Below are 23,822 nucleotides of genomic sequence, written 5' to 3'. Positions count from 1 at the left end.
AAGTTAAATTTTAAAAAGACTCAAAATCATACTTCTTCAAGGTTGATAAGGGGTTGAAGCAGATGGGGCTTAAATGATGGTTCAAGAGCAAATACTCAAGACTGAACTCAGTTCACTCAAGATACTTTATAGATAGCAGAACTTATTTGTATCACTTAGTGCTAATTTGGAAATGTTAATTGAGACAAATCTCATAATAGATCTCATGGGAAATGCATTTCCCCTAAAGAGATGCAGAACCACCCTATATTCATTATAAATGTTGGTTGTATTGACAAGAAGAAACCAAAGCCCAGAGAGGAAGAATGAGGTGCCTGGGGATAAATGGGTTTCATTCATTAAAGGGCTAATCTCCAGCAGTCATCCCACCAGTAGCCAAGGTTGGTCTCCCTATATCTTTCACATTTCTTTGACTCAGTCTTCCAGCATTGAGCTAACCTGCCTCACACATCTGCCATCTTCCCCTATACTAACCATCAACACGAGTTTCCATACTTCCAGGGCAGAACCTCCATGAAAGTATGAGAAAATTAACTGAGTTGCAATGTTCATAATGTTAAAATGTTAAAAACCTGGATTTCCTCCTTCAGAATAGGAGCTTCAAAAGGGTAGAGGTCTTCATAATTTTTGTACTTGACAGAAACTACCCCAAGAAAAGAGTTTTCTATAATTGTTTATTGGATTTTCTGCAGTGAGTGTTGGGGTAATTGTGAAGGCAGCAGGAGCAGTGGGTAGTGATCTTTAGGCAGGGCTTGTTTAACCTCTAAGGCTAGATGAGAGGAACACCTTTAGCCAGTCTTTACACTCTTCCATTCAAGCACCCATGTGGCACCTTCACTGTTGAATTTCACATACAGTTTACAAGGGGTCCAAAACAGTGCTCCACACCGCTTTTCTAAGCGCTGTCTCCAGCCTCCTTCTGCCACTTTTTCTCCATCATAAATGGCACCACTGTCCAAATGGTGGATGAAGTCAGAAACCTAGACATCATCCTCCATCCTTGGTTTCTCTCCTATCACACCCCAACCTGAAACCTGTCAACAAGTCCTCACAATTCTTCCAAAACATATCTTAATTTCCCAGTTCCCCTGACAATCTCTTGTGCAATCTTTGTCACCAATTCCCTGGCCTTCCACCATTTTGCCATTCTTCTCCTACAACAATACTTGGCCTTAATCTGTTACCTACACGAGTTACCTTAATGAGCTCCCTTACATAAAACCCCTCCACTGCACCTTATCTATTTCCTTTTCCAAGACCTCTTAGTCTTGAGACACTTGATTCTCACCTGCCTCTCCACACAGTTTCCATCTCACCTGTTCCCATGGATACTTTGATTCTGATCCTAGGCCTTCCTAACAGCATAAAGCAAGGGTCAAAAACTCAGATGTCTATAGGGGCAACGCAGCTCTTGTTGGCAGGTGAAGGGGGTACTGTGGTGGGCTGGGATGCCCACACACAACTCATCCAATGGGAAGATGCTTCTCTACTCCAGGAGATTGCTCAGTGCTACATTTTCAGATTTCCCACAAGTCAGAAATCTGGGTTTTAAAAAGAAATCATTCATGTAAAAACTAGTAGCACAAGATTCTTTTTTTTTTTTTTTTTGACAGGCAGAGTGGACAGTGAGAGAGAGAGACAGAGAGAAAGGTCTTCCTTTGCCATTGGTTCACCCTCCAATGGCCGCAGCGGCCAGCGCGCTGCGGCTGGCGCACCGCACTGATCCGATGGCAGGAGCCAGGAGCCAGGTGCTTTTCCTGGTCTCCTATGGGGTGCAGGGCCCAAGCACCTGGGCCATCCTCCACTGCACTCCCTGGCCACAGCAGAGAGCTGGCCTGGAAGAGGAGCAACCGGGACAGAATCCGGCGCCCCGACCGGGACTAGAACCTGGTGTGCCGGCGCCGCTAGGCGGAGGATTAGCCTAGTGAGCTGCGGCGCCGGCCTACAAGATTCTAATTTGTTTATAAACATAGTGTAGGACAACAGGATACCTGTCAGTGAAAACCCTGCCCATGACTGCCAAGCTTGCATCTTCTAGCCTAGATCAGGCCAAGTTCTTTCCCATGACCATTTTGCACTCACCTAGTCATGTCTGGAACACTTCTTCGTCTCACTATGAGGCTCCTTCCTCTGCCTTCCAGGTCAGAGTTCTCCAAGGTATGATCCATGGACTTTGAACACCTCTGACATAGAGAATAGAAGATGATTAGCAAGTTTGTAAGCTTACAAGTTAACAATAAGAGATGTAAAAACATTAAGAGTAAGTTTTACAGCAATTTGGTATAGTGGTTTTACATCTCTTAAATATAATGATAAAATAATGGGATTTCAATTTACTGTCAAAGTCAGGCAATATTTCCTGTACAAGACAGATAGCAATTGTGTTAAGCTAGTGAGCCACACTGTCTATCGTAACTGTTCAGCTGTTCATTGCAACATGAAAACATATGAAAGCAAACCCAACATAGATGAATGAGAGTGGCTATGTTCCAATAAAGCTTTATTTATGGACAGTGGAATTTGAATTTCACATAGTTTTTCTAGGTAATGAAATATCATTATTTTCCAACCAATTAAAAATAAAGCAAAATAAACAACATCTTTAGTATTAGAATCACACACAAACAGGCTACGGACTTTATTTGGCCCATAGGCTACCAAATTTTTCTTTTGACGTAATTTATTTTTATTATGTTTCATAATATGCTCATCTGCATCTGACTGAAAATTTTAAAAGACAGAAAAACTGGTCCTTGACCACAGATAATTTGGAAAATATTACTCTATGTCTCAGAGTTAATGCTACCTTCTTGAAGAGGCCTTTCTGCAGCAACTTATCGAAAGTAGATTCTGTCACTGACTAGACAGAATAGTTCAATTCCCTTTAAGAAAGATAAAGGTCCCAAGGCTGTGTTGTGGAATGGACATTCTAAAATACTTATCAATAAAATTATGCAACATCTTAGATTTATTTCAAAATAAGGAAGAGAGTAGAGATTGAGATCAGCCACTTTCTGAAGATCATTGAAAATGCATGCTAAGACCTCAATTCACAATAGCTAAGATATGGAATCAATACAAATGCCCATCAATTGAAGACTGTATAAAGAAATTACAGGATATGTACACCATGGAATACTACACAGTGATAAAAATGAAATCTGGTCATTTGCAACAAAATGGATAAAACTGGAAAGCAACATACTTAGTGAAATAAGCCAGTCCCAAAAGGACAAATACCACATGTTCTCCCTGATCTGTGATAACTCATACAGCACCTAAAAGGTAATCTATAAAAGTGAAATTGACAGTTTGAGAAGCAATGACTTTGAACAGCCCTTCTCTCAACTGTTGAGGGAAAGTTTTTTTTTCCATACTATTTGTTGAACTCTTAAGAGTTAATCACATGTGCATAAAGTTAATTGAAAATAGATCTTAGTGAAAAATAAGAATGGAAATAGGAGAGGGAGGAGGCAGAGGGGTGGGAGAGAAGATGGGAAGGCAGGTACAGTGGGAAGAAAAAAATAAAAATAAGAAGACTCATACTCAAAAAAATAAAATGCATGCTAAGTATTTATTATCATATTCTATAACTTTTGCATGTTTGAAATAATCCATAGGTGCTAGCATCATGGTACAGCAGGTTAAGCTGCTGTCTTTGACTCGGGCATCCCATATGGGTGCCAGTTCAAGTCCAGGGTGTTCTATTTCCAATCTAGCTCCCTGCTAATGTGCCTGGGAAAGCAACCAACAGAAGATGGCCCAAGTGCCAACCATGTAAAAGATATAGATGGAGCCAGGAGCTACATCCGGGTCTCCCACATGGGTAGCAGGGATTCAAACATTTGGACCATCTTCCACTGCTTTCCCAGGTGCATTAGCTGGATTGGAAGTGGAGCAGCTAGGAAAAAACCAGTGCCCATATGGGATGCTGGCATTGCAAGCCAATAAGATGACACTCCAACACCAGCGTCACCTCATTACAAGTTTAATCTTTGTCTTCATCTACTCATCTACTTCACCCATCAGAATGGAAAGTCCAGGAAGGGCATGCCTCATTTCTATGATGTTCACTTTTGCTCTTACTTTTTTAATGAATAAATAAACTTGAGGGGACAGTGAGAAAGTTGACCTTGAAAACTAAAAAGCTGCAAAGGCACTTGCTAAGGAGAAAGGCTTTGGTGTAGTTAGTGCTGAAAATGCAATGAACAGGAGCTAGAGTTTTGGCTTTGTGGGTAAAGTTGCTACCTGTGATACCAGTATCCCATGTGGTTGCTGGTTAGAATCTCAGCTGCTCCACTTCTAGTCCAGCTCCCTTGCTAATGCACCTGGGAAAGCAATGGAAGATGTCCCAAGCACTTCAGCCCCTGCACCCACATGAGAGACCTAGAAGAATCTCTAGGTTCCTGGATTTGGTCTGGCCCATCCCTGACCATCATGGCCATTTGGGGAGTGAACCAGTGTATGGAAGATCTCTCCCTCTGTCTCTGTCTCTCTGTCTCTCTCTCTGCTTCTTCCTCTCTCTGTAACTTTGCCTTTCAAATAAATAAAAATAAAAATAAATTTTTTTTTTAAAAAGGAAATGCAATGAACGAACGGAAGGTTGTGACTGGAGCTTAATTACATTGTACAAGAAGGAGTCAAGCATCCTTTGACTGTATTTTCTTTTTAATCCATTGTTAAAATGTTAACAAGAGGGGCCAGCACTGTGGCATAGCGGGTAAAACCACCGCCTGCAATGCTGTCATCCTATATGGGCACTGGTTCGAGGTGCAGCTGCTCCACTTCCAATCCAGCTCTCTGCTGTGGCCTGGGAAAGCAGAAGATGGCCCAAGTCTTTGGTTCCCTGCACCTGTGTGGGAGACATGGAAGAATCTCCTGGCCCCTGGCCCCTGGCTTCAGATTGGCCCAGCTTCAGCTTTTACGGCCATTTGGGGGATGAACCAGCAGATGGAAGACCTCCCTTCCCACCCCTCCCCTCTCCCTTTCTGTAGCTCTGCCTTTCAAGTAAATAAATAAATCTTTTTAAAAAATGTTAACAAGAACTTAGAAAAGAGTAGGTGCTGTGGCACAGTGAGTTAAGCATCCCATATAGGTGCCAGTTTGAGTCCCGGCTGCCCAACTTCTGATCCAGCTCTCTGCTAATGTGCCTGGGGAAGAACTTAGAAAGAAACATATTTCTCATATGTTAATTTGAATTCTACCAGTCTCTTAGTCTTCCATAATGTATTTTAAACATTTATAAAAACTACAATCCTTTGCTTTTCTGAAGGTTCTAAATATTATCTTACAATTACGTTTTCCCAAACTTTGAAGCAATTACCAGTAGTTACTTTATCTTATAAGAGGCTCCTAGGAAATTGCCATTCCTATAGCACTTGCAGCAATATGAAGCTACAGTAGTGATCCGTGTTTCTGATCTGTATTGGCATTGAGTCCTTGTGAACAGTGGTATTGCCCTTTTCAATGTGTGTGTGTGTATGTGAGCGATAGTACTGAGCTTAGAAAAGGAGTTGGCACCACAGCTCAATAGGCTAATCCTCTGCCTGCAGTGCCAGCACCCCGGATTGTAGTCCCAGTCGGGGCGCCGGATTCTGTCCCAGTTGCTCCTCTTCCAGGCCAGCTCTCTGCTATGGCCCATGAGTGCAGTAGAGGATGGCCCAAGTCCTTGGGCCCTGCACCCGCATGGGAGACCAGGAGAAGCACCTGGCTCCTGGCTTCGGATCAGCGCGGTGCGCCGGCCGCAGTGGCCACTTGGGGGGTGAACCAATGGAAAAAGGAAGACCTTTCTCTCTGTCTCTCTCACTGTCCACTCTGTCAAAAAAGAAAAAAAAAAGAGTTGACACTCTGAAAATATTTGATGAATGAATGACTGTCTAATTGTTACACTTTTACACAATTATTTCAGGTTTCCTAGAATTAGGAAGGTTAGATAGAAAAGTCCATTCAAACTTTGGACAGTCACTGCCAAATTATCATCATAAAATGTTGTACAAATTTATATTGGTAGATTTATAAAAATTATTTATTTGAAATTCAGAGTTATAGAGAGAGCAAGAAGGGGAGAGAGAAAGAGAGAAGGAAAGATCTTCCATCTCTTGGTTCATTCCACTAAATGGCCACAATGGATGAGCCAAAGCCAGAAGCCAGAAACTCCATCCGGGTCTCCCACATGGGTACAGCAGCCCAAGTATTTGGGCCATCTTCCACTGTTTTTCTAGGTGCTACAGCAGGGAGCTGGAATGCAAGTGGAACAACCAGGACATGAACTGATGCCCATGTGGGATGCCGGCATAGCAGGCGGGGATTTTACTCACTACACACAGCACTGGTCCCTGATTACAAGTGCTTTATAGTCATTGTCACATTTAATCTTCTAAATGACTCTTTGTAGTAAGCACCATGCAATATTTCTATTTTGCAGATGAGCAAAGAGGCAGAGAGTTCAAGTGGAAAGAGCACATCGCAGAGGGGGCAGTTTTTTGGTCACAAGTGACATCATCTCTATGTGTTCTTTATTCCTGGATGCTCTCTCTGAACCATCGCATTTCCCAATCCTACTTTGGTAAAAATGACTAATTGCAATCATTTGTGTGTGGCTCCTTCGGAACCTCATGATTTTGTTTTACAGATGACATTTAAGTAACTTCTTGGGCCCTCGGTCACAGGCCCGTATTTCAGAACATCTGTTGGATTACTGGCACTTTCTTGGGTATTTCAGCTGCCTGGAATCATGTAGGGCTAGAGGATTTGCTCAAAACATACTTGCTGAATTGATTTTTGCCAAAGCCAGGAGAGAAATGGACACAGATCAACCATAATCAGGAAAGTTTTCCTGTGATGGGAGGAGAAAGAGCAGTCAGACTTCCCAGGAGTGTGAAGACGGTAGTCCTGGGCTCATATGACTTGATCCACATTGAGAAGCTCTGACCTGAGTGAAGTCTAGGTGGGAAGCAGGCTGTTTTCAAAGTGACAGGATCTGCTTGGAAATCTTATGTTCAAGAGGGACCGAGAGTCAGAGACATAGCAGGGAATAAATCTAAGATGAATGCAGCTACAATTATGTATTTGTAAACATGAACACAACAGAGACTTTTAAAAAGCTTTTTTCCCCAATAATTGTATTTGTAGCAACAGCAAAAACAGAGCCAAAAAATGTTTGCTATTGTAGTTTCTCCCTCCTTCCCCAGAATACCTTGACCCTGTGAATTAAAAAAAAAAAAAAAAAAGAATCTGAGGTCAACTGCGATACCAAGTCTGTTGTTTGATTTGTGTGCCAGTGTTTGCAGATGATGACTCAGATACTAATGTAATTGTCTAACTATAATATTAGACAACTTTAAAACAAAAACCAGAAAAACATACTAGTATTATCTTAATTTGTGATTATTTTTTAAAGAACCATAATTATTTCATTTAATTTTCACAATCACTATCTCTCTGAAGATGCTACATCCAGCTCTCAGATTTATGCACCCCAGTCCACTAAGTATTTGTTGGGCATCTAGAATCTGCCAGGTGCCACTGTGTCTCCTCTTGAGGGATTGAGGGTGCTGTTCAGGAGATAAGAGGTGTTTCCTCTACATGCAAGTCAGATAATCCATGCAGAAGGATAGATGAGTCAGCAAGTGCAGTGGAGTTAATGAGCTTGTCATTCAGAATAAAAGGAAAACTTGAACCCTAAATATAATTTTGTGTGAAAACAGAGTCCATCTTAATGGAGAATGGGACTGGCAAGGGAAGAGGGAGAGGGGGCAGTGTGGGTGGGAAGATAGGTATGGTGGGAAGAATAACTAAAGTTGCACTTATAAAATTTGTATTCCTTAAAAAATAAATTTAAAAAATAAAATAGATTCCAGATAGATTAGATATTTAAATGTAGAAACAATGAAACCATAATGGCAACAGAGGAAAGCAAAACAACAGCTGTGTAATTTTATATCTTGGTGTGAAGGCCATATTTTTCATCATGACTCAAATCCCAAAAGCTATAAAGAAAAAGACTACAATTTTGTCCAAATAAAAATTTCTAATATAAATAATACAGAGAAAACTGGAGAAGGATGATCTTTGTAATTCATATGACAAACCGTTGATTTCCTTAATATACAAAAAGCTCTTATAATTTCATAGAAAAAAGATTAAATGGCTTTTATTAGGGTAGGCATTTGGTGCGGTGGTCAGGATGCCAGTTGGCATGTTCACGTCCAACTCAAACTCTCAGTTCTAGCTTTCCACCAAAACAGACCAAGGGAGAAGTAGGTGATGGCTCAATTATTTTGGTCCCTGCCACCCACGTGGAAGACCTGGATTGAGTTCCCAGCTCTCAGTTTGGGCCCAGTCCATGTGTGGCTGTTGCAGATATTTGGGAAGTTAATCAGAAGATGGCGGCGGGGGGGGGGGGGGGGGGCGGCAGTGCTGTTATGCAGCAGATTAAGCCCAGGCCTACAGCTCCAGCATCTCCTATGATCACAAGTTTGAGTCCCAGCTGCTCCACGTCCAATCTAGCTCCCTGCTAATGTACCTGGAAAAGCAGTGGAGGATGACCCAAGTCCTTGGGTCCCTGCACCCACGTGGGAGACCCAGAAGAAGCTCACGGATTTGGATTGGCTCAGCTCTGGCTTTTGAGGCCATTTGGGGAGTAAACCACCAGGTGGAAGACCTCTATGTATGTATGTGTATGTGTGTGTGTGTGTGTGTGTGTGTCTGTAACTGTCTTTCAAATAAATAAAATGAATCTTAAAAAAAGAAGAAGAAGAGGTAGGTATTCTCTCTCTCTTCCTTCCTCTTTATTAAAAAAAAAAAAAAAAAAAAAAGCAGGGGTTGAAACTGTGGCACAGTGGGTTAAAGCCCTGGCCTGAAGTATGAGCATTCCATATGGGCACCGGTTCTAGTCCCGGCTGCTCCTCTTCTGATCCAGCTCTCTGCTATGGCCTGAGATAGCAATAGAAGATGGCCCAAATCCTTGGGCCCCCGCACCCATGTGGGAGACCTGGAAGAAACTCCTGGCTCCTGGCTTCGGATTGGCACAGCTCCGGCCATTACCGTCATCTGGGGAGTGAACCAGCGGGTGGAAGACCTCTCTCTCTGTCTCTACCTCTCTGTCTTTCAAATAAATAAAATAAATCTTAAACAAAAAAGTAAAATAAGTATCCCTTGTCCAGCAAAGAGGAAATATAATGGTCAGTAAACTCCAAAACTGTTTAAAAGTAGTGACAAAAATTCAAGTTGAAAGCATTGAGATTTTTTTCACATAATAAATCAGTAAATATTTAATTTTTTAAAATGTGGTGGCAGGCATTTGTTTGGCCTAGTAGTAAAGCCACTTGCATCAGAGTGCCTGGGTTTGAGTCTCAACTCTGCTCCTAATTCCATCTTCCTACTAATGTGAACTTTAGGGAGCAGCAGGTGATGGCTCAAGTAATTGGGCCCCTACCACCCACATGGGAGACCTGAATTGAGTCCCCCGGCCCTAGTTTCATCTTGGCCCAATTCTAGCTATTACAGGCCTTTGAGAAACAAACCAATGGATGGAAACTCTCTTTTTCTGTCTCTCTGCCTTTCAAACAAACAGACACTAAAAAAAACAAAAACAAAAACAAAACAAAACAGATCCGACAAGAGGACTTCCCATCTATAGCATGCTCCAGACACCCGGGTTTTGTACTTTTTTGTGCAAATGGACCAGTGCCCATGTCAGAAACTACATACATATCTTTTGCTGCCCATTTCCCCAAGGTGGCCTACACTACTGATGTGTGTACTTCTGGCCTACCAGGGTAGCTGATTGCAGGGCTGACGTGTCCACATGGAAGCCAGAGGGGCTGTCTTATGGAATGAAGGTGGGGTGGAAAGAGAAGGCAAGATTGTTTATGGGCTACAAAAACACACAGTATATCCTAGACAATAACTTCAAGGAGTCCTAGACATCTCACTTTGCAACTGGTCTTCCAGGTAATTATGTAGGTATACTTATCAAGGCAGGGGGACAGGACATATTTGATTGAACAGTTTGCAGCTTGAGTTGGGGCTCATAAGAATTTGGCTCGTATGAGTGGTTCAAGATAGCAGTGGTTTGGTTATAGATTGTGGGCTGTCAAAAACCAAGAGCAATTCCATGATTATTTTAATGTTTTTCTGGAAGCAGAAGAAACAATGCAGGAAAGGAAGATGTTTAGCCATTTTTGTGGCCTGGACAAGTTTTTTTTGCATGTTCGTAGGATTATAGAATAGTTTGTTTTGTCTTGCTCCATAAAAGTCACAGAGCAACCTTATATTTTGGTATTCTGTAAAATATTTTATGCTCAACAAGAGAACTCCACGGCCTGTATGGACCAGGCCAGCTCAGGTATGGACATCATGGGCTAATTTTCTTCTTTCTCAAAGTTCAAATTATATTTGGTGGCCGGCGCCGCAGCTCAATAGGCTAATCCTCCGCCTGCGGCACTGGCACCCCGGGTTCTAGTCCCGGTCAGGGTGCCGGATTCTGTCCCAGTTGCCCTTCTTCCAGGCCAGCTCTCTGCTGTGGCCCGGGAGTGCAGTGGAGGATGGCCCAGGTGCTTGGGCCCTGCACCCCATGGAGACCAGGAGAAGCACCTGGCTCCTGCCTTTGGATCAGCATGGTGCGCCAACCACAGCGGCCATTGGAAGGTGAACCAATGGCAAAGGGAAGACCTTTCTCTCTGTCTCTCTCTCACCATCCACTTTGCCTGTCAAAAAAAATAAATAAAATAAAAAAATTATATTTGGTTATTATATCTAATTTTTCTTTTTTAATCTAATACATTCCCCCTACTTTTTTAAAAAAATTATTTATTGATTGATTGATTGATTTGAAAGGCAGAGTTTCAGTGAGACAAGGAAAGAGAGAGAGATCTTCCATCTGCTGGTTTACCCCTCAAATGGCTGTAACAGCCAGAGCTGGGCCAGGCCAAAGTCAGAAGCACAGAGCTTCTTTCAGGTCTCCCATGCAGGTGCAGGGTCCCAAGGACTTGGGCCATCTTCTGCTGCTTTCCCAGGTATATTAGCAGGGAGCTGGATTAGAAGTGGAGCAGCCAGGACTCGAACCAGCACCTATAGGACATGCTAGCACTGCAGATGGCAGCTTAACCCACTATACCACAGTACAGGCCTTCTCCTCCTACTTTTAAAAATGGCTTTGGCATAGTGGGTAAAGCTGCCACCTGCAGTGCCAGCATCCCATATGTGGGTACTGGTTGGAGATTTGGCTGCTCCATTTCCAATCCAGCCCACTGCTATGGCCTGGGAGAGAAGTGGAAGATGGCCCAAATGCTTGGGCCCCTGCACCTGCATGGGAGACCTGGAAGAAGATCCTGGCTCCTGGCTTTGGATCGGCCCAGCTCCAGCCGTTGAGGCCATGTGGGGAGTGAACCAGTGGATGGAAGACCTCTCTCTCTGTCTCTCCCTCTGTCTCTCCCTGTAACTCTGCCTTTCAAATAAATAAATAAACCTTTAAAATAAATAAATTTTAAAAATGACTTATTGAAAACTAAATTAGTCCATTTACAGGAAATCTCATATTTTTGATTAATTGGATTATTTCCCTGAAATGGCATTTAACTTACCACAGTAAACTGGAAAATAGGTCTAAGGGCTTGGTAAGAGTTAAACTAATTTTTCTTTTTGGCAAGAATACTTCATGGGTGTTATCATGAGGTTAACACATCCTCTTAGGAGGTGCCTAATGGTAGGTCTCCTCCCTATTAGTGATGTTAATTTTGACAGCCTGGTTGAAGTGTTGACAGCAAACTTTCCCACTGTAAAGGAATGTCAGTGAAGCCAGGGACATTACAGTAGTGTGCAGTGCAAGCATCCTCTCCCTAGATCCTCTCTCAGCAGACTATTCTTCATCTGAATCACTTATTTCTTTGGAGGTTCCAAAACAGATATTTTCTACCTTTATTGCTCCCTTTGTATTTTTAGATGCCATTTTTCTATAAAGAAGAATTTTCACTTATTTGGGGATCAGCTTGCATGCTCTCCTAGAGAAGCAAGACATGCTTTTTCATCATTTTCCCTTTAAATGCTGAATTTTAAGGTAAGAATTGGCCATATTAATCACCTCAGATCATGACAAATGCATGTTCTTCCTCTTGCATTTCTAATATCACTAAGGATTCTGGGATTTTTGTTTTTGCAATAATTTACAAACACTTGTCATTCATATTGTCATATTGGTCACATCATATTGGTCAAAGTGTCCCAAATTTGGTCAATGGGAGCCCCTTCAAGCTGGCTACTCTGTTCTCCTGAAATCTCCCATTAGTCCTTTTTTTAAATTAAATATTTATTTATTTATTTATTTTAAAGTCAGAGTTACAGAAAGGCAGAGGCAGAGAGAGGGAGAGTGGTCTTCCATCCACTGGTTCACTCCCCAAATGGCCTCAACAGCCAGAGCAGTGCTGATCTAGGGCTGACATTGTGGTGCAGTGGGTTAAAACCCCAGCTTGTGGCACCAGCATCCCATATGGGTGCGCTGCTTCGAGTCCCGGCTGCTCCCCTTCCAATCCAGCTCTCTGCTATGGCCTGGGAAAGCAGTAGAAGATGGCCCAAGTCCTCAGGCCTCTGCACCCACATGGGAGACCCAGAAGAAGCTCCTGGTTCCTGGCTTCAGATCAGCTGAGCTCTGACTGTTGCGGTCATTTGGGAGAGTGAACCAGAGGAATGGAAGACATCTCTCTCTCTCTCTGGCTCTACCTCTCTCTGTAACACTGACTTTCAAACAATAAAATAAATCTTAAAAAAAAAAAAAAGTGGAGCAGCTGGGACTTAAACTGGCACCCATATGGGATGCTGGCACTGCAGCAGCGGCTTAACCTGCTATGCCACACCACCAGCCCCTAGTCTTATTTTTTTAAGATTTGTTTATTTATTTGGAAGGCAGTAATAGAGAGCAAGAGAGAAAGAGAGGGAGAGACAGAGAAAGATCTTCCATCTTCCAACCAGAGAAAGATCTGGTTCACTCCCCAAATGCCACAGCAACAGCCCTCCTCACGCACACACACACACACACACGCACACACTAGTCTTTTTTTTATTTGACAGAGTTACAGACAGTGAGACAAAGAGACAGAGAGAAAGGTCTTCCTTCTGTTGGTTCACCCCACAAATGGCTGCCACGGCCGGCACGCTGCGCTGATCCGAAGCCAGGAGCCAGGTGCTTCCTCCTGGTCTCCCATGCAAGTGCAGGGGCCCAAGCACTTGGGCCATCCTCCACTGCCCTCCAGGGCCACAGCAGAGAGCTGGACTGGAAGAGGAGCAACCGGGACTAGAACCCAGCGCCCATATGGAATGCCGGCACCGCAGGCAGAGGATTAACCAAGTGAGCCATGGCGCTGGCCCCCACATATTAGTCTTTAACAACTTCCTTAATTTATGGCACAACATGGTACTAACTCATGTATACACCACCCCTCCCTAATCTGGAGTTAACCAATTCTCTAAGAAACTTCCATTTAGTAGAAAATGGTATGAATTCAAGATCTGGGGTTATTTATGGCTACCAGATTCTCATTACTTCTAATACTTTCAGTAAACAGAGCTAAGAAAACAAATATGCATACTATGCACAAGAATTCACACCAATATTTCTAACTCAAATGTTGATGGTTTTATCCTAAATGCAAATTTTAAAATAATTTAAATTATAAACTAGTATTACCACTACTGAAAAAACTACTAGGCAAGGTTTAATATTTCATTATACTATATTTTTATCTAGAGTATATTTATTACGATTGTTGGTTTCAAGAGTACTTACAGGGATGGGTATTTAGCATAATGCATATGTTGGTTAAGACTTCCTCATCCTGCATCAGAGCATCTGGGTTCAGCTTGGCTTCTGTTCCCGATTCCAGCTTCCAGCTTTCCGCTAATGGGGAGGCAGCAATCCTAACTCCAGTGGTTGAGTTCCTGCTACCCTATGATAGACCTGGATTAAGTTCCCAGCTCCCAGCTTTAGTTCTGAATCAGCCCTTGCCATGGTGGTCATGTGAGGAGTGAACAGAAGATGGACGCTCTACACATCTGCCTCTCAAATAAATAAATGAAGTTTTAAAAGCATACTTAAAATAATCCTTGTGTGTGTGATTGTGTTAAATTTTGATATATTATTAAATTTCTTTCTTTATACTATATTGAGTTTTAGAAAATAATAAACTCAGCCCTCTCTACTTGCCACCCAACTGATATTAATATTGATCTCTTTTTTAAAGGAAATCTGCAATGAAATCTGAGAATTGCATTGTATTTATTGCAAGTTGCTGTCTTAAGACCTCTAGTAGAGGTCAAATGCCCCATTTCCTATCTCCAAAAAAGCAGCCATCGCTCTTCTCCTTACTTACTTTACCTACTGCATAAATAACAATTGGTATTAGTTATATTTTGCATTGAAAAAAGTTTTTCATAAACTTGTATCTCATTTAATTCTCAAATCAACTGTGTGAAATAAGCCAGTGATTGCAAATTAACACCTCTTGGGCCAAATATAGCCCCCCCAAACTATTTTTTTTGACTCAATGCTTTTAAATCTCTTGATTAGACATTACTATTTAGAAACTAAATAATGTCTTATACAAATCAAGATGTCCAGGATCCGCTGAAATGCTGGAAGATCTTGATGCAAGCATCCAATTCCCAGCCCTCCCTTTAGATAAGGCATGGACTTTGACAACTTTCTTCGCAGGTCAGGTTTTGTTACCTGGGCTATAAGACATATGAGTATGCAGCAAAATCATCCAGACTGCAGAGAGCTCTGCTAAAGGGTTGTTTTCCTTCTACTGCTTGAATCAATACACTGGACATGCCATTGGATTTCAATTGCAGAACAACTCCCTGTAGAGGCAGGTGTGCTCAAGGGCCATAGTCTGGAAGCTAGTTCAGGCTCCTCCTGTGCGACCATGGATAGTTAATGGCCACTACAATCCACTGTGATTGCATCAGAGGAGAACACCTGGGAGTCAGTGTTCTTCTCCCAGTGCTTACAGCAGGGTCTGCTTAAGGGATTCTGCTCTCCAACAGACTAGGACTTCATTAGTTTTCCCCACAAAACCACAGAACTTAACAATTAATCAACATGTTGACAGGTGTCCGGAAACCATATGATCCTCCTTGCCATCTGGTAGGTGCCAGTGGTCTTCAGGGGTCGCAGACCTACTTCTCAGCAGCTTTCCAGTATAGCAATGAAGTTAGCAAACCTCTGACACTCCTAACACCATTGGAAGCCTCAACCTCCCATGGTCACACAGTAGAAACACGCAGCCCTGATATGTGTCCCACTGCCAATATCCTTGTCCAGGGCCAAGTGAAAACCTCTTCTGAGAGTTCTCCTCTCAACTGACACAACCTCACTCCTCATCTTTCTTTCCTCAGAATTTTCCTTCTTGTCTTGAATCTCTAAGTAACCCTTCCTCTATAGTCCCTATAAGGTTGTTCATGATAAACTTCCCAACTTCTTTCAATCTGAAGACCATAGCCTTTATTCCACCTCATTCCATGAAGGCTTTGAAGCTTGTATTAAAGCTTTCCATCCCAATTTCTCCCACACCAAGTGTGCATTCTCTCCATCAATTCCCCACCAATATTCCTGAACTCTTGCCAGCAATCTGCATCTCCTTGCACCTTCTCCCTAGTCTCAAAGAACTGTATTTTCTCCTCTTCAAGAATAGACCTGTCAGGGTTGGCACTGTGGCTCAGAAGGTTAATCCTCTGCCTGAGATGCTGGTATCCCATATGGGTCCAGGTCAGGTCCCGGCTTCTCCTCTTCCAATCCAGCACTCTACTATGGCCTGGGAAAGCAGTAGAAGATGGCCCTGGTCCTTGGGCCCCTGCACCCACATAGGAGACCAAGAAGAAGCTCCTATCACCCTGCTTCAGATGGGCCCAGCTCCAGCTGTTGTGGCCATTTGGGGAGTGAACCAGAGGATGGAAGACCTCTCTCACTGTCTCTCTATCTGTAACTCTGCCTCTCAAATAAATAAATAAAATCTTAAAAAAAAAAAAAGGAAGAAATCTCTCAGGGTGGGCATTCAGCCTAGTGGTTAACATGCCCCTTACCCATCAGAGTGCCTGGGTTCAATGCCCAACTCTGGCTCCTGACTCTAGCTTCTTGCAATGCAGATCCTGAGAGGCAGAAGAGATGCCTCAAGTAATTGAATTTCTGCCACTACATGGGAGTTCCTGGCTCCTGGCTTCACAGGGTCTACTCTTGGTCGTTGTGAGCATTTGGAGAGTAAAGTAGCAGGTGAGAGCTCATTCTCTTTCTCTCCTTGTCTTTCTCTCTGTGTATGTTTAATCTTCTCCTATATACCCTTCCTCTTAGCTCATATAAATTTTCAAATCTGTTGCAGCTTCAATAGTCCTATGCTTCTCTTGGTCCTCCTTTTAAGTGCCAAAGGTCTCCAAAGAATTATTTGTGTTCATTGCCTCTACCTAGCCTCCTTTTTACTTCCCTGCCTTCTGCCAACTAGATCTTGCCATCGCCACTCTGAAAATCCTCTGATTAAAGGGAACAAAAATGTCTTCATTTTCTTGACTCTCTTGACTCTTCTCTCTTCCCTTTCTCACATTATTTGCCTAATGCTACAACCATTACCTGCCATTCCCTTGATGGTTCCTCTAGGGCTGGTGCTTTTGAAGACTCCTTATCTCAATAATTTAACTCTGTAGTTGTGATCTTTCTTCAAATGCAAGTCTATGACTTCTGCAGACTTGTCTGGTTTTAGCCAAGGTGGTAGGGCTGTGGTCTTAGTGGCTCCCCACTGATTACATATTAAAACTCCTTGACATGGCATTAACACATCTCCAAGATGGTGCTCATCCCTGCATCTCTCCTTATCTCTCTCAGCAGCAACCCAGTTGAATTCCAGTTCTTCTGAGCTCCTGGCTGTCTCCGCTCTGTCTCTTTATCGCAAATGCTCCCTGTTAAAAGTGAATATTCTGATTCACTAAGTCTGGGGTGAGCCTGAAAAACTATGTTTCTTATCCTAGTTGGTGCTGGGGTAGCCATTCCAGACCTCACTCTGAGTAGCAAAACCTAGAACTGTTTTTTTTCTACAGTGGATTTATCTTTTAGTCCAGATGCCTGAAATCTCCTGGCCAAAAGTTTCTGACTTTAAAATGATTTTGTTTGAAAATTTGTGTCTATGCAAGAAATCCTGGGACAGGGGTAAGGCCTGGCGATCATCTCAAAATGAAACAAGCTAACCTGGCATTTAGTCATACCTCTTAATCTTTTTATTATTATTATTTATGTATTTGAGAAGTAGAGTTATAAACAGTGAGAGGGAGAGACAGAGAGAAAGATCTTCCATCTGCTGGTTCGCTCCCCAAGTGGCTGCAATGGCTGGAGCTGTGCCAATCCAAAGCAGGAACCAGGAGTTTCTTCCGGGTCTTCCACACGGGTGCAGGGGCCCAAGTGCTTGGTCCATCTTCCACTGCTATCCCAGGCCATCACAGAGAGCTGGATTGGAAGAGGAGCAGCCAGGACTACAACTAGTATCCATATGGGATGCCGGCACTGCAGGTGGAGGATTAACCTACTGCACCGCAGTGCCACCCCCTAATTATTTTTAGTATAAGACAAATATATGAAATCTAGAGAATATTTAAAAACCCACAAAGAATAAATTTTCTATAATCCCACAACTCAGTATAATTTTGTAACTTTTCCATTCAATTATTCCTTGACTGTCTACTATGCAGCAGGCTTTGTGCAGGGTATTTGGGATGTAACTGCAAAGAAGATAAACGTAGTTCATCACTCAACAGAGTTACTTTCTAGAGCAGGGGTCAGCAAACTGCAGCTTCTGGGTTAAATCCAGTCTGCTGCCTGTTCTGGTAGGTACAGAACATAGCCACACCCATTAATTTATATATTTTCTGACTTTTTTATGCCATAAAATACATTGAGCAGTAGCAAGACAGGCCACATGAATGAAAACTCCTAAAATATTTGCTATTTGGCTTTTTACAGAAAGAAATTGCCAACCTTTGATCTAGAAGCAACTAATAATTTTCTGTGCAAAGGATGTTGTGTCACTAAATTTTCTGTGCAAAGGGCTTGCCAGATTATTTTTGATTATTTAATGATTTAAACTATTTTAAATTTATTTGAGTAAATTACCTTTTCTAGTAAATTTATTTTTCTAATTGCTGCTACAATGAACATACTTGATTTGTATTATCTGCCACTAGTGAATTTACTAATTCACTTATGAATTATATCATTTATCTGCTGATTTGGGGGGAACATATGATTGTGTCATAAACAAATACCAATTTTCTGGGAAATTAGCACTGTGGTATGGTGGGTAAAGTTAGCACCTGTGGTGCCAGCATCCCATCTGGGTGCTGGTTTAAGTCCCAGCTACTCCACTTCTGATGCAGCTCCCTGCTAATGCACCTAGGAAAGCAGTGGAAGATGGCCCAGATGCTTGGGCCCCTGCACCCACATGAGAGACCCAGAAGAAGCTCCTGACTCCTGGCTTTATTCTGGCCCAACTCTGTCCATTATGGCTATTTAGGGAGTGAACCAGGGGATGGAAGATTCATCTCTCCCCCCTCCTTTGTAACACTACCTCTCAAATAAATAAATCTTTTATTTAAAAAAATACTATTATTGCCCATCAAATCTTTATGCATTTTACCTTTTAACTAGTGCCTTAGCTAAGACCAACACTGCATCTTTTAAAGATTTATTTATTTGAAAGTCAGAGTTACACAGAGAGAGAAGGAGATGCAGAGAGAGGTCCTCCATCCGCTGGTTCACTCCCCAATTGGCTGCGATGGCCTGAGCTGTGCTGATCCAAAGTCAGGAGCCAGGATTTTCCTCTGTCTGAGTCTTCCCACGTGGGTGCAGGGGCCCAAGGACTTGGACCATCTACCACTGCTTTCCCAGGCTATAGTAGAGAGCTGGATCAGAAGTGGAGCTGCCAGGACTTGAACCAGCGCCCAAATGGGATGGCAGCACTGCAAGTGCCGGCCCCAACAGTGCATGTTAAATAGAAGTACTAATAGCCAGGATCTGATCTATTTCCTAATCTTAGGTAGAAAGCTTTATTTTTAAATATAAAATTTTTGTGGTAATACTTTCATATATTTAAGGAATATATATTGTTGGAAATATGTTCTAAGTAGTTTTTAAAGGTTTTATTTTATTTATTTGAAAGGCAGAGTGACAAAGAAAGGAGATCCATCCACTGGCTCACTCCACACATGGCCACAATGGCCAGGCCAAAGCCAGGAGTCTAGAACTCTGTCTGGGTCTCCCATATGGCAGCAGCCCAAGTACTTGAGCCATCATCCACTGCTTTCCCAGGCACATTAGCAGGTAGCTGGATCAAAAATGGGGCAGCCAGGGCACAAACCCATGCTTAATATGGGAACCTTGCATTGCAAGTGGTAGCTTAACCAGCTACACAATACCAGCTTTTCTGTGATTCCAGGTTACATATTTTATAACCCAATATTTTATGTAATATTTGATAAGCATTTTTGCTGAACATTGTCATTATTGTTCTGTAATCGACAGTATTCCATCATAGGCACAGACCTCAATACCTTTAGCCATATCCTATTGGAGTTTTCTATTCCCTCCAAGTCAATGACAAATTCTTCTCTTCCCTTTTCTCATTTCCCCACAATGACTTCTATTTATAGTGTTTAGTGTGTTGGGGTTCTTCTACATACTCTCTGGACTACAAAGCTAAGTCAATACTGTATGCATTTATAGTTTGGTTAGAAGACACTGACACACCCAGAAGAGCATGGGCAAAGGGCAGGGAAGGGTGGATTGGCACAGAGGAACAGGAAGAAGCCAGGAGATGTGTGTGTGAGCCTAGAGGCAGGCAGAGAAAATTCTCCCTAGGACTGAAAATGATGGTAAGTATTTGGAATTTTATTGAGAGCATTTGAGACACAAGAAAATGCTGCAATGCAATTTACATGTTTAGAAATGTCTCTGGTTTATTCCTTTTTTTGTTTTCTACAAGGGCTTACCTCATGGCCCCTTTATTGAGCTGTCAGCTAACACTAATGTGTTTGGCCACCCCATCCCCTCCCCTCAAAGTTAGCTCCCTAAGGACTGGCACCTGGCATAGCCACTTAAACTGCCAACTGCAGTGCCAGCATCCCATAGGATTGCCAGCTCAAGTCCCAGCTGCTCCACTTCCAATTCAGCTCCCTGCTAGTGTGCCTGGGAAGTTGGCAGAGGATAACCCTAGTGCTTGGGGCCCCTGTACCTACATGGAAGACCTGTTTGAAGTTCCTGGTTCCTGGCTTTGGCCTGGTGGTTGGGGCCATTTGGGGAGTGAACCAGTGGATGGAAGATTTCTCTCCTTTCTCTCTGTCCTTCTCTCTGTAAATCTGACTTTCAAATATTTTTTTAAAAAACGTTAACTCCAAGTAATAAAACAGCTTTTCACATTAAGTCATGAAGGAATGTATAGAAATTTATTGAATTTTTCTCAAGGATAAAGGAGGGATTTACAACACTTACAACTTAAAGTCTTAAACATTCTTACCCCACCCCACCAGGCCAACTCCTCAAGAGTCCCACTGCCTCTGAGCTTCTTATCAACTGCCTCCCATTATCCCTTTATGTAGGAATAATCCTGTTTTCTTGTAAACCATTTTCTGTGATTCTGAATGTTAATCTAGGTGATGGTACAAAGAAGCCAAAGATGCATTAGAGATAACAGAAATGGCTTTGGCTTGCTCTGGGCAAGATTTTCTTCCTGGTCTCCCACATGACTATCAGAGGCCATGCATTTTGGTCTATCTTCTGCTGCTTTCCCAGGCACAGCAGCATGGAGCTGGGTGGGGAACCAAGCAGCCGGGACTCACACAAGCACTTCTATATGGGATACTTAGCCTGCTGTGCCACAACACCAGCCCCTAATATTCGACCTTGTTCTTAAATTAATACCTGGTGTGCTCAGTGAGCTTTTGAATTAGAAACACATTGTATTCCTTAGCTTTACAATTGAATATTTTCACAATATTTTAGGAAAAAGGCTTAACTTTTATGATATCTTAAGGAGGCCCAAGCAAGGCTACATTTCAAATTGACAAGCATGAATTTGAGCGCCCGTGTCCACTGCTCCCTGGTGTTCAGATGGCTCCTGAGGGCACAGCATTCCCCACTGCCTGTGGAGTCCTCCAGCAGGCCTTCCTCTACTCGGATCCTGTAGGGCAGCCGAAGGCCCTGCTTCCCTTTCTCAGCCTTTTCCTTGAACTGCTGCAAGCAGTCCAGGAAGGCAATCATGGCGCAGTCGAACTTGTTGCTCAGGAAAACATTCTGGCTCCCATCAGAGAACAAGGGTAGCAGAGCCGAGTTACCTGTCAAAGGCTTCAGATAGGAGTGGTGTGCGCAAGGGATGAGCTGGTACCTCTGGAACTCCAGGCCAACTGTGTTGGACAGGGCGAGCAGCAGCAAGGCCACCTGTCCCCAGGCAGCATTGATCTCGTTCCAGTCCACAGGGCCGATGGGGAGGCAGCCCAAGCGGAGGTTGTTGATGATGCCCACGGAGCCCTCCTCCCGGATTTCAAACGTGACTTCGAAGATGCTGGTTTTATTCAGCCAGTGCAGCTGCGCCTGGGCGTACCACAGCTGATTCTCTATGCTCCCCAGCTGGTCACACAGCTCCAGCTGCTGCCACTTCAGCGCACTGTACTCCCTGTGGGACTGCCTCTCCCGCTGCTCCAGCTCCTGTGTCTCTGCCTCGGCCTCCTGGAGAGCCGCTGCTACCCTTGCACAGCCCTTGTCCACGTCCTCCAGCTCTCGGGCCAGCCGGGCCTCCTCCAGTTCCAGGGCCCGCAGCTCCGCGTGCAGCGACTCGGTCTCAGGCTCCTCCTGCAGCTCCCCGGACTCCAGGCAGCGTTTGTAGTTCTGAGTGTCAAGTTCGACGAGGGTGAGCTGGGAGTCCAGCTGCTCCAGGAGGTTGTCGGTACACTCCTCACACAGTGGATGCTCCACATCTTTCTGCCCGGAGAGGATGTCAAAAATCTGCACGGTGGCCTCTTGGAGGCTACTCAAGGTTCCCACGGAGCAAACGTCCCCAAGCAGGATGAAGCCGCCGCTGTCCTCCGGTGTGTTGCTGTCTTCGGGAAGGGCTCCTCCGGAGGCACCCACCTGTAGTTTTTCACTCCCTCTCATCTTTTCGGAGGAGGTGCCGGTTTCCTGGCTCTCTCCTTGCTCCCCCTGTGTTGAGGCCAGCATCTCCAGGGGCTCGCTCAGTTTCAGCGGCTGGCTGCAACGCTGGCAGATGAAGATAGGAGACATGGCAGAGGTCTTGACTTTAACCTTGGGTCTAGGTTTCTTCTGGCTCCCAGTTGAACATCTCCACTTGTCACTCTCCTTATAAACCCACAAGTCTTCCCTCCTAGTTTATCTGCTGATCTCTTCTTGCCAGAGGGACCAGTGATCCTTTCTAGAAGGAAAATCTGATCATCCCGCCCTCCTCCTTTAACATTTGCTAGGCACACCTTAAGGACAGTCTTTCTAAAACTAAAATCTGATCATGGCACGCCCCTCCTTAAAATATTTAGTGCCATTATCTTACCTTAAAATAAAGCCCATCACCTCTACTTGATACCACAGCCCCTGCCTACCTCTCCAGCTTCTTTCTCCATTTTCTGCTGTCCTCACCCCTGGGCTCCTAAGTTCCTGCTTACTAACTGCATTTCAGTTCTTCCAAAATATACTAGTCCCTCTAGATGGAAAACTCTTCCCCTACCCTCTTTACCTGGCTAATTCCTATTCATCATTTCAGGCTGGTTTAGAGGTCATTTCCTCCAGGACGCCTTTCTTGACTTCCGGATTTTTCATCTCTGCTCTCATGACACACCTAACATCCTTTACCACACAGCAATGTAATGGGCACATGCAGAAAAGATAAGTTAATGAGTCAAGATAAGATAATTTAGAGGTTTGTATTTACCGTCAGCTCAGAGACTAAATATTCCACTTTATAATTAACAAGATAAATATACCAATCACAAAAAAAAAAAAAAAAAAAAAAAAACACTTTGCTGGGGCTGGAGCTGAGTAAAGCCACCACCTGTGATGCCAGCAACTCACATGGGCATCAGTTTGAGTCCTGGCTGCTCCACTTCCAACCCAGCTCCTTGCTAGTTTTCCTGGGAAAGCAGTGGAAGATGGCTCAAGTGCTTGGGCCCCTGCACCCCTGTGGGAGAACTGGAAGAAGCTCCTGGCTCCTGGCTTCAGACCGGACCTGCTCCAGCCATCGTGGTCATTTGGGAGAGTGAACTAGTGGATGGAAGATCTCTCTCTTACTTTTGAAATAAATAAATAAAATCTTATTAAATTTCAAATGAGTTTGGAACTCAATTGAAAACAGCAAAACAGAATGTTACAGAATTAAAAGATGTTTATATAAATTGTCTCTGATGCCACACAGATAAAAAGATCGAAAATGTGATAGCAAGGTTAAGAGATGTAAATGATAGAATAAGATGATATAACACACGTTTAATCAAAGTCCTAATGGGAAAGAAGAGAATTAGCGGCAATACATGAAAAACTAATGGCAGGGGCCGGCGCCATGGTGCAGTGCATTATTCCTCCACCTGCGGCGCCGGCATCCCATATGGGCGCCGGATTCTGTCCCGGCTGCTCCTCTTCCAGTCCAGCTCTCTGCTATGGCCCGGGAGTGCAGTGGAGGATGGCCCAAGTGCTTGGGCCCTGCACCCACGTGGGAGACCAGGAAGAAGCATCTGGCTCCTGGCTTCAGACCGGTGCAGCTGCAGTGGTTGCGGCCATTTGGGGAGTGAACCAATGGACA

At 43.6% G+C, this 23,822-nt stretch overlaps 1 protein-coding gene and 1 pseudogene across 6 annotated transcripts in view; both read right to left on the bottom strand.

Annotated features, from left to right (window-relative positions):
* The window catches only part of LOC103350912 (SUZ RNA-binding domain-containing-like), a 64,741-nt pseudogene extending 43,245 nt beyond the window's left edge, over positions 1-21,496 (bottom strand). The window contains exons 1-2 of the transcript XR_016219736.1: positions 21,358-21,496; positions 2,083-2,183 (exon numbers count right to left, since the gene is read on the bottom strand). The product of XR_016219736.1 is annotated as an SUZ RNA-binding domain-containing-like (transcript). The remainder of the gene's footprint in view (positions 1-2,082; positions 2,184-21,357) is intronic.
* BECN2 (beclin 2) lies at positions 4,664-22,788 on the bottom strand. 5 transcript variants are annotated; one of them, XM_089312300.1, is made up of 3 exons: positions 21,358-22,788; positions 13,781-13,891; positions 4,664-4,852 (listed from the first exon to the last, which is right to left on the bottom strand). In XM_089312300.1, exons 1-3 carry the CDS (start codon positions 22,298-22,300, stop codon positions 4,680-4,682), a joined length of 1,227 nt encoding a protein of 408 aa, XP_089168426.1. In that variant the 5' UTR covers positions 22,301-22,788; the 3' UTR covers positions 4,664-4,679. The 5 variants fall into 5 exon arrangements, with proteins under 5 accessions (XP_089168426.1, XP_089168427.1, XP_089168429.1 ...); XM_089312301.1 differs by lacking the exon at positions 13,781-13,891 and having other exon boundaries at positions 21,358-22,775; XM_089312303.1 differs by lacking the exons at positions 4,664-4,852; positions 13,781-13,891 and adding an exon at positions 13,921-13,940 and having other exon boundaries at positions 21,358-22,757.
* Positions 22,789-23,822: the final 1,034 nt, after the last annotated feature.

Source organism: Oryctolagus cuniculus, chromosome 13 (assembly GCF_051225735.1).
Source record: "Oryctolagus cuniculus isolate XC-2025 breed Fujian yellow rabbit chromosome 13, ASM5122573v1, whole genome shotgun sequence".
Classification (NCBI taxonomy): domain Eukaryota; kingdom Metazoa; phylum Chordata; class Mammalia; order Lagomorpha; family Leporidae; genus Oryctolagus; species Oryctolagus cuniculus.
Note: the sequence above shows the minus strand (reverse complement) of the source record. Positions and strands in the feature narration are given on the sequence as shown.

Bases quoted from the DNA above. Each gene is read 5' to 3' on its own strand.
- BECN2 (XM_002717651.4), bottom strand. From the start codon at position 22,300: ATGTCTCCTATCTTCATCTGCCAGCGTTGCAGCCAGCCGCTGAAACTG.